Source organism: Pseudonaja textilis, chromosome 13 (assembly GCF_049901715.1).
Source record: "Pseudonaja textilis isolate UNSWEBS1 chromosome 13, rPseTex1.2, whole genome shotgun sequence".
Taxonomy (NCBI): Eukaryota; Metazoa; Chordata; class Lepidosauria; order Squamata; family Elapidae; genus Pseudonaja; species Pseudonaja textilis.
The window spans coordinates 12,255,170-12,264,342 of record NC_142002.1 but is presented as its reverse complement, the minus strand read 5'-3'; the positions used below and the strand labels follow the sequence as shown (position 1 = coordinate 12,264,342).

The following is a 9,173-nucleotide window of genomic DNA, read 5'->3' as shown; positions in this document are numbered from 1 at the left end:
TTGTTCGCTAAGCTGTTCCTAACCATTGTTGGCTTAGCTCCACGATTCTCCCTCTTTCTCTGTCAACTATATCCCTCGCCACCCGCAGAGGCTAGGAGAACGCCGCCCACTGTCTTGCACGCGAAGGTAAGACGTTTGTACCCATTCACACGTTCGCGATTCCCTCGCGTCTCCATTCCGACGTGCAGCCTCCCCGCTGGTTCCCCCACTTCCCCCTCCCCCCCACCCTCCGTCTCCAAGCGATAACCGAATGTGGGCGTCCCGGAGCGCTTTCCATGTTTTGCATACCTCGCGCCGATGGGCCAATAGGCGGTCGAGATGCCCTCCCGGATATTTGCATAGCGGTCGCGGCGGGCCAATGGGCTGGGCAGGTTCGGAGCGGGTTTGGAACGCGGTGCTGCAGCCAGCTGGCCCCGGCCCGAGTGCTGCCGAGCGACGCCGAGCGAGGGGGGAACCCTTTCGCGAACCCGCGGCGGGGACGGAGCTCGGCCCTGCTCCCTTTTTGTGGGGGTGCAGGCGGGCTGGAGACTTGGGACTTACGCCGCCTCTGCTGCTGCTGCTGCTGCGTCCCGAGGTGCGACCATGTCGATGGCGGGCTTGAAGAAGCAGTTCCACAAAGCTAGTCAGGTACGGCAGGGGATCTAATGGGAAGGGGATCCTTTTTGCTCCCTGAACTTGCCCGTTGTCTTGCAGGCGTTTTGTTACCCCAAACTGGTCCCCAAAGATTCATTCATTCTCATCCTCTCTCAATCTCTGTCTCTTATTCTCTCACACTCTCATTCTCTCTCTCTCTCTTCCTCCCTCTTTCTCTCCCCCTCTCTCATTCTCTCTCTCTCTCATTCTCTCTCTCTTATTTTCATTCTCCCTCTCCCCCTCCAGGAGGCAACTGGACTTTCTGGCTTTTCTTTGAAGACGTTTCCCTTCTCATCCCAGAAGCTTCTTCTGATCTGACTGGATGGTGGGGAAATGGAAAGGATTCATACTCCTTGCAGACGTTCTTTTTCGAGCGAGGAAAATATCCTTCAGCCAAGAAGGCTCCACACACTACTCGCACTACTCCACACACTGGTGACCCTGAGGACACAGCTAAACCTCCAAGTGGCCTCAATGACTGTCTGAAAGGATGCAAATGACCAGCTGTCTATAAGAAGGGTAAACCCTTCCATTCCCCACCATCCAGTCAGAGCTGAAGAAGCTTCTTGGATGAGAAGTGAGGGATCTCCAAAGGAAAACCAGACAGTCCAGTTGTCTCTTGAATAAAAGCACCTTTGGGATAACCATGGCTTGGAGGACTGAGATTCTCCATAGACATTTACCCAAACTACATAACATCATCAGTGCTACTAGCACTGCAAGAAAACAGGCAAGCTCAGGGAGCACGAAGGATCCCTCATGTCAACCCTGAGCTATAAATATTCTCCTTTATTAAATCGATTGGGGTTAAAAACTGCAACCCGCCTCGCAGAACTGAGAATGAAGGCACAGGTGTAACTGGGTTCACACGGCGGCGTGTTAAACCCCTTAAGTGTTCACACCACTGAGACATCTGGCTGTGTAAACCCAGCCGGGACGGTTCCTGCATGATAATACCATGTGGGACGTGCCTCCAGTGGGTTTGCTCTGCAAACCAGGATTAAACAAGCAGTGGCCTAACTGGGTTGTGTGAAAGCAATCCTTGGAGGGAGGATGCATAGAGCAAGAGAGGGGAGGCTGTAGCCTTATATGAATGGAAGGTTAATGACTGGATTTTCCTGCCAACTTTTCCTCTTGAGTGGATTATTTAGAGAAGGGTGGCAAATACATCTAATCAATGAATAAATATAAGTCTTCGTCTATTTATTAAGTTACTCTATCCATTCCTCCTGGGAGAGAAGGTTTTCCATTCTCCAGCAATTGTCTCCATAACTCAGAGCAAAGTTGAGGTTGCAGCCCTACTTGCTCAGTCCTGCAAACAAATTCCGGTGCCCCAATGTGCCTGGGCTTACATTTTTCAAATATTCTTGAAAAGGTATTCTGTGTGAAGAGATGCTAGAGGCCAAAGGAATTCCCAAGCAGCCTTTGGGGCGGTCCTGTTGCCTGGGAATAGCAGCCAATTCCTCTCCAACGTGTTTATTTTTCAACAAGTCCCTTTTGGGAATCCATTTCTCTTTTCTCAACTTTTGAGGTGCTGAGCCTGGAGTTGATTGGGTGATGAGCGGCTGCAGAGGAGAGTAGCTTCTGTTGCTTTAATCCTTAGCAAGGTGTGGTTTCATCATATTCTTATCCACAGATGGATTTACTAATTTTTAGATCCTTCTTGCCCTTCATGGGGGCTAGGTTCATGTGCTTTGACATCAAGGTGTTGCTTTTCTTTTCTGGATGGGCCTTTCCCCCCCAATAAGGGACACTTTCTTCTTTGCAACTTGAAGCTATGTGGGCTTCAACTCTCAGAGTTCCCCAGCCAGCCATGTTGGCTGAGGAATTCTGGGAGTTGAAGTCTTTACCTCAGGAGAGCATCTAGATTGGGAACAGCTATTTTAATTGCCTGCCTCCATTTCTTGGGGGGGGGGCTACTAAAATTAAACCTCTGCAAGGAGAAACCTGCCATTCAAACTTGGGGTTCTGTCTAATTTTTTGATATTGATTATGCTTATCCTCAACCTTCATATGGAGTTTTTAATGATTTTTTTTCATCCTGTTATCTTAAAACAACCAATAGGATAGGTTAGTTAGGCTGACAAATAATAATTGGCTCAAAATCGGAATCTCAAAGACCATTATTCTTACTGGCCTGAGACCCTAATCTATACAACATATTGTGTCTCAACCAATACAACTACTTAGTAAGGGTTGCATGCTGATAGTATCTCTTCTTTTCTTAAGCAGAATGACAAGAGTTATCTCTGGCATCTGAAGGAAGTTTTCCTTCAGTCTTTTAAGATGTAACCAGTATAAAATGGCCTAATAATCTTCATCTGATGCTTAGATAAGGAAGAACTTGGGTGGTAAAATAAAAGGACCTGTATTTTGCATATCAGACTAGTGGATTTTAAAGTGCATTGAGTTAGACCCAGGCCTGTTGACAATATGAATAAATGCCCTCAACTTTTAACTCAACCTATCCCTGTCTATAGGATGTTCCAGTAATCTTGATGTCTTCCATTCAGTTTATCCTTTGCCTTTTTCGTCTTTTACTTCCTCCAGTTTTGTCAAGCTTCACTTTTTTTTCTAGTTCAACGTAACTTTTATTACATGCCCAAGGTCTGTGAATATCTGTTGCTGATTATTGCCTTAGGGGAGATTGATTGATTGATTGTTTTATTATGTTCCATCAGGTGCTTTTCCTGACCACATAGCTAGATTTGTAGATCAGGATAAGCTGTTCCTGACCTGGCCTTTATAGGTTAGGAAAATAGACCATTTTTATTTTTGGTCCTACTAGGATTAACTTGTTGGTTCTTCTTGCAGTCCATGATATTGTTTGGAACCACCTCCAAATCCCAAATCTGTTTTCCCTCTCTTTCTTTCAAAGTTTCATTTTAAACATTGGACTGTGAGGCTGCTTCTTTGAATCCCGTCTCAGATTTTCATTGCTATCCTCCATAAATTTAATCTTGTCTTTATTCCTTGAGTACAGAACACTATCTTTAACTTTTTTGAGCTCAATTATATGTATCTTCTTGTCTACGCAGAATTCATTTCATTTGTGGTTGAGGTTACTTTGGGCTACTTAATGTGTATCATTAATCTAGTTTTTTTAAACTTTCATCATAGGCTTTTCTTAGTCCTCTTTATTTTCAGACGACAAAATGCCATCATCTGCATGTCTCAAATTGTTAGGGGTTCAACCTCCAATTTTCATTCCAACTGCCCTATTGTCTAATCTTGCATTCATTCTTGCATTTGTATACATTGACATAGAGACAATATGCTCCCTTGTCTTTTTTCTTGCATGGGTTTTCTGAATCTCTCTGTTTTTTTCAGACTCAGTTATTACAGTAACTATTTGTTCATTGTAAAAGTTCCTTTGGGGGAAAAATAATTAGAACATTCTGATTCAGGCATTAGCCTTAATCATTTCTAGATCTCTATTCTGTGCTTCAAATTCAGTTCAGAAGGGGTGCTTGGAATATGAGGGAGAACGAGCATGAACATCCATCTGTGACAGCAAGATAGGAAGCATATAAATTTAATGAATGAATAAATGGATAAACTCCTGAGTGGGCCAGGAAATGTGACACAGAAGAACAAAAGGATAGCTCAGCTTTAATCGCATAAAAGAATTCTCTCCAACAGAGGGACAATTTCTTGGAATTCTTTCAAAATGGCTTCATTAGCTTTGCTATATTCTATTTATAGGAGCTTCTGTGCCCTTTATTCTTGAGCTTTTTGTCTTGCCAGCCAATAGAAGGTAGGCAGGTACCGTTTAGTGACGGGGCCTCCTTCTGTCTCTGCTTGAGCGGATCTCCTCATTCCCAGATCTGCTCATGAAAGTTCTGCCAATCTTAGCCAGCAATTAGGAGAACCTTTTAACCTGAGGATATCAACATCTGGTACCCAGAATCATCTAAATGTTATGGCGGTGTCCATATTATTTTCTTGGCAAGAGTAGAGAAGGTGTTTTTTTTCCCTGTTGCTTTTTTTTCAGGTTTGATTTTTGGAATGTCTTCTAAGTATTTTGGCTTGATTTATGCTTGTAGAATTCTATCCTTCTCTTTTTGACTTACTACCAAAGGTGGTCCTACCAGAATCTTCTATTTCTGCTAACACCCTTCTCAAAGGCAGTGATGGTAGGGGGCTCCCTCTGCAACCCCTGAGAGAGGCATCATAGAGATTCGTGGTTTGTTTTAACCCTTGTTTGTATAAGTTGCAGTGGATAGATGCACATGTCATGGAAAGCCCCAGCCATGGTCTATGAGTCATAATGAAGCCTTGACTGAGCCCATTGTGGCTTAATACACTGCTTCCGAAACAAAACAGTTTCCAGATGTGTGGACTTCAATCCCCAGAATTCCACAGCCAGCATCAGCACAGAATTCTGGGAGTTGAAGGCCACGCATTGCCTCCAGAAATCATGGGTGCTCTATCATGGGATGTTTTTAAGAAGAGACTAGACAGCCACTTATCTGAAATGGTCTAGGTCAGGGGTCTGCAACCTGAGGCTCTGGAGCTATATGTGGCTCTTTTGATCCTCTGCTGCAGCTCCGTTGGCTGGTTCCACCACTGGCTGACCCCTCCCCATCACTCCTCACCTGGCCTAAGGTAAGGGTGATGGCGGGGGATGGAGACTCGCTCCATATTCCACAGCAGGCGGTGACAGGTGGGAGTGAGTGACGTCAAGTTGTCTGTTGTTAAATTATTGGCTCCTGGTGTTTTCTGTGGGAAATGGGTCCAAATAGCTCTTTGAGTGTTTCAGGTTGCAGGCCCCTGGTATAGGTTCTCCTGCTTGAGCAGGGGACTGGTCTAGAAGACCTCCAAGGTCCCTTCCAGCTCATTCATTCTATTCTATTCTATACCTGGAAGTTGGCATGTTAGACTTAGTAAAATGTGTAAATCCAGCCATGATTTTGAGAAGACGTGGGCTTTCTCTTTCAAATTTATTTTACAAAGCTTGCTGGAAGCTGTGCTGAAAACTTCCCATTCAATCCTTCAGATTTAATCGGTGCTGACTGTCCCAGAGGTTTAGATAATATGGTTTTTCTTTTTAATTTGCTGGCTCCCCTTTTTAAAAAGAAGTTACTGCTTATTCCACCAGTAAATTACTCATTTGAAAATGGGGCAGCTGTTAGGCTTCTTTTCTGATGTCAAGAACAAAAGGGGCATTCTTCATAAAGTTGGACTAACCGCAACGTAAGCGTAGCCGAGCAACGTGCGTACAATAACTCTGTAATGCATCTCAAGAGTATGAAATATTCTCTGTGGGCTGCACTGGATTCGTTGCACTGCTGAATCATAGATTGGCAAAGCCCATAGATGGGGTAACCCCTGACACATTGCAGGAATAAAAGGCACGGGTTTGTGTAAAGTATGTGCACGCTAATCTGTGGCTAAGGATGGTGGTTTAGTAATAATTACCATCATGTGACTGAAAATGGAACGACTCTTAAGATAAACTGTAGCCACTGTAGGGAATAGGTGGGTGGATAGTTGGTGGGGTAGCAGAGACAGAAAATCGGCCTTTTGGAATGTCCAGGCTGATGGCAACATGGAACAGAGAGTAGAGTAGAGTAGAGTAGAGTAGAGTAGAGTAGAGTAGAGTAGAGTAGAGTAGAGTAGAGTAGAGCAGAGCAGAGCAGAATAGCAGAGTTGGAAGGGACCTTGGAGGTCTTCTGGTCCAACCCACTCTCAGGAGGAAACACTATACCATTGCAGACAAATGGTTGTCCAACATCATCTTAAAAACTTCCAGTGTTGGAGCATTTACAACCTCTGGAGTCAAGCTGTTCCACTGATTAATTGTTCTAACTGTCAGGAAATTTCTCCTTAGTTCTAAGTTGCTTCTCTCCTTGATTAGTTTCCATCCATTGCTTTACCCATATAAGGGATGTGTCTACTCATAGAGTCAAAGGCTCATACAAGGATATTAGTCCAGCTGACCTGAGAAACAAATGTCATTTATTTCTAAAATATTACAAACAAGAAATTGAAACTGACCGGGTTCACACATCACTCTAATTTGTACATCAGGATATGCAGTTGAAGCCTGCAAGAGATCCAGATTTTTGGATCTTTGTCTCTCTTTCTTGCTAGGCTTTGTTGTTGTTGTTGAAGAGTCAGAAGTTGCTTTGCGGCTTTTTGGAGTGACCTGATTGAGGTGTAGAAGTGAGGTCATCTTTCTGGTGGGAATCCACAACATGAGCTTCTCCAGGCTTAATTGTGTAGTGGCACCTTTACAGTATATTGCCTGTTTTATTTGTGCAAGACAATCTGGAACATTTTGTCCCTGCAAGAGTTTGAATCTTGGAATTAAATTTAAGGAGCAGCAAAATGCGATTTATGTGGAACATCATGTCCCTGGACTGGTTGACCCTGGTGAAAATATCTTTTTTATGTGTTCGTATTGAGCCTATACATTGAAACATAATTGCGTGCCACGGTGTCATCGGAAATTGGAGAGAGAGCATCTTGAAGGCAAAGCAGCCTTGTCATGTGAGATGCGTTTTGCGCCCCGAGGGGAAAAGAGACATTTCCTGAAAGCCCAATCTTTATGTAAAAAGGTTTTTTTTAATGTTTCCTCAGTATATTGCTCTTTTTATTATTTCTGAAGGTCAAAAAACGGCTTTCAGGTTTTGCTTATCATTTCCATTCATAGAGAACATTCTGAGTGAAGGAGAATATGCTGCTTCTGACCATAGGTCATAAGATGATTCAACACTCTAGGAACTGATGTACGTTGAATGCAGATTGAACTTCTTGTTTCCATGTGAGGATCTTTTTCTTCCAGCTGTAATCAGAGTTTTAGACAGGGAAGCATGTTGCGTTTTTAACATTCTAGGCTGTATTTGTAGATGCTTGCTACAATATTTCATGCCATTTTATTATAAAAACTCAAAGCACTCCTTTTAAAACTTCTTAATCCCTAACTGTTGGTGTTCCCTACTCAAATGTGGAGTGAAAAAACTATAAAATCCTTGGGGCAAATTCCCAAATATTTTTAAAAGGTATTCTGGCACCCACTTGGCACTAATCAAGAGTTTCTCATATTGTTCATAAGCTCATTACAATTGCATTAAACAAAAAGACTCTAGGTCTGGGTTGACAGGATGTATTAATCTTTCCTGGCTTACTTGATTTTTCATAGAGCATTTTATAAATGTGTTGCTTTGCTATTGTTTTGATTTATTGCAATTGCTGCTGTACACACGATTGGAGAAGAAGAATAAAACAAGTAGGCATGCTTAGAAAATAAGAAAGGGGGAGTGAGAATGGTTGCAATCCAGTATTCGATTTTTGACTTTCCACCCATAACATCTTGCTTGTTTATTTGTTGAAGGAAAACTCTTTGAAATGTGAGACATTCTCTCTTTGGAAAGTTGTTGTTTTGCATGCTAGCAAGTGGCAAACTAGGAAATAGATCTTAGGGTATACAGTACTTGAAGATGTGGTATATGGATTTTTTCTAGAGATGGGACAGCTTCAGCAGACAAGGTTTGTGAAAGATAGACACTGCAGCGGGTGTGCGATGGCACTGCCTGGTGGGAAATAAGCTTGAGTCTCTCCTGATTCAAAGGGCCCTTTGTCTGTCTGCTCCATCTTATCAAAAATGTTGCTTCCTACTGTCCCCATAGTTAAATTTTGCTTCTTACTAACCCCGCTCCAGCAAGGCCCGAGTGCCGTATAATAAAAATATTAGAGTGTGCAGAAATGGATAGGCTAACATTAAAGATAAAGGATAAAGAAGACACGGAATATTTTTTAACGGGATTTGTTTTACCAGTGGTTAGATAATAATAGCAGAAATTAGAAGTTGGAAGAATACTATTATATACAAGGAAAGAATATTATTATTACTATTATTATGTATATGTAAAATGACCCAGACAATACACTGTCTATTGAATACTTGTATATGTTAAAGAAAAATGTATAAATAAAAATATATTTTTAAAAAAGTGTCTGAAAATTGATCATCCAGATATCCTTGATACCTTGCCTCTGCCAGTCTCCCTTCATAAAGCTCAGGTGAGCATTACAGGTAATAATGCTTTGACTTACAACAGTTCATTATTTTGACCCTTCAAAGTTATAACAGCACAAAATCAAGTGACTTAAGACCATTTTTCACAGTTATGACCTTTGTGGTATCCCCATGATTCACATGATCCAAATTCATACTCTTGGCAACTGGTTCATACTTACGACCATTGCTGTGTCCCGAGGACATGTGACTCCCCTTTTGATACGCAAACTCAAGGGGAAAGCCAGATTCCCTGCTTTGCTACAAAAAGCAGAAAAGAAGCAACAGGACAATTGCATGAGCTGCATCTTGAGCACCCATATGAACAATGGTTGGAAGAATTGGGAGGGGCTAGTCTAAAGAAAAGGAGGACTAGGGGTGACATAACAGAATTCCAATATTTGAGGGGCTGCCCCTAAAGAAGAGGAAGTCAAGCTACTCTCCAAAGCACCTGTGATGACCCAAAGGGGCATGGCACAAAAGCAACAAAGTCACAAAAGTAGGTAAATTCCCTTTA

The 9,173-nt window shown here is 42.5% G+C and overlaps 1 protein-coding gene across 1 annotated transcript in view; it reads left to right on the top strand.

Annotated features, from left to right (window-relative positions):
* Positions 1 to 349: 349 nt before the first annotated feature.
* The window catches only part of SH3GL3 (SH3 domain containing GRB2 like 3, endophilin A3), a 30,061-nt gene continuing 21,237 nt past the window's right edge, over positions 350 to 9,173 (top strand). Inside the window, exon 1 of the mRNA XM_026709694.2 lies at positions 350 to 627. Within this exon, the coding sequence (XP_026565479.1) occupies positions 583 to 627 (45 nt within the window). The 5' untranslated portion in view covers positions 350 to 582. The remainder of the gene's footprint in view (positions 628 to 9,173) is intronic.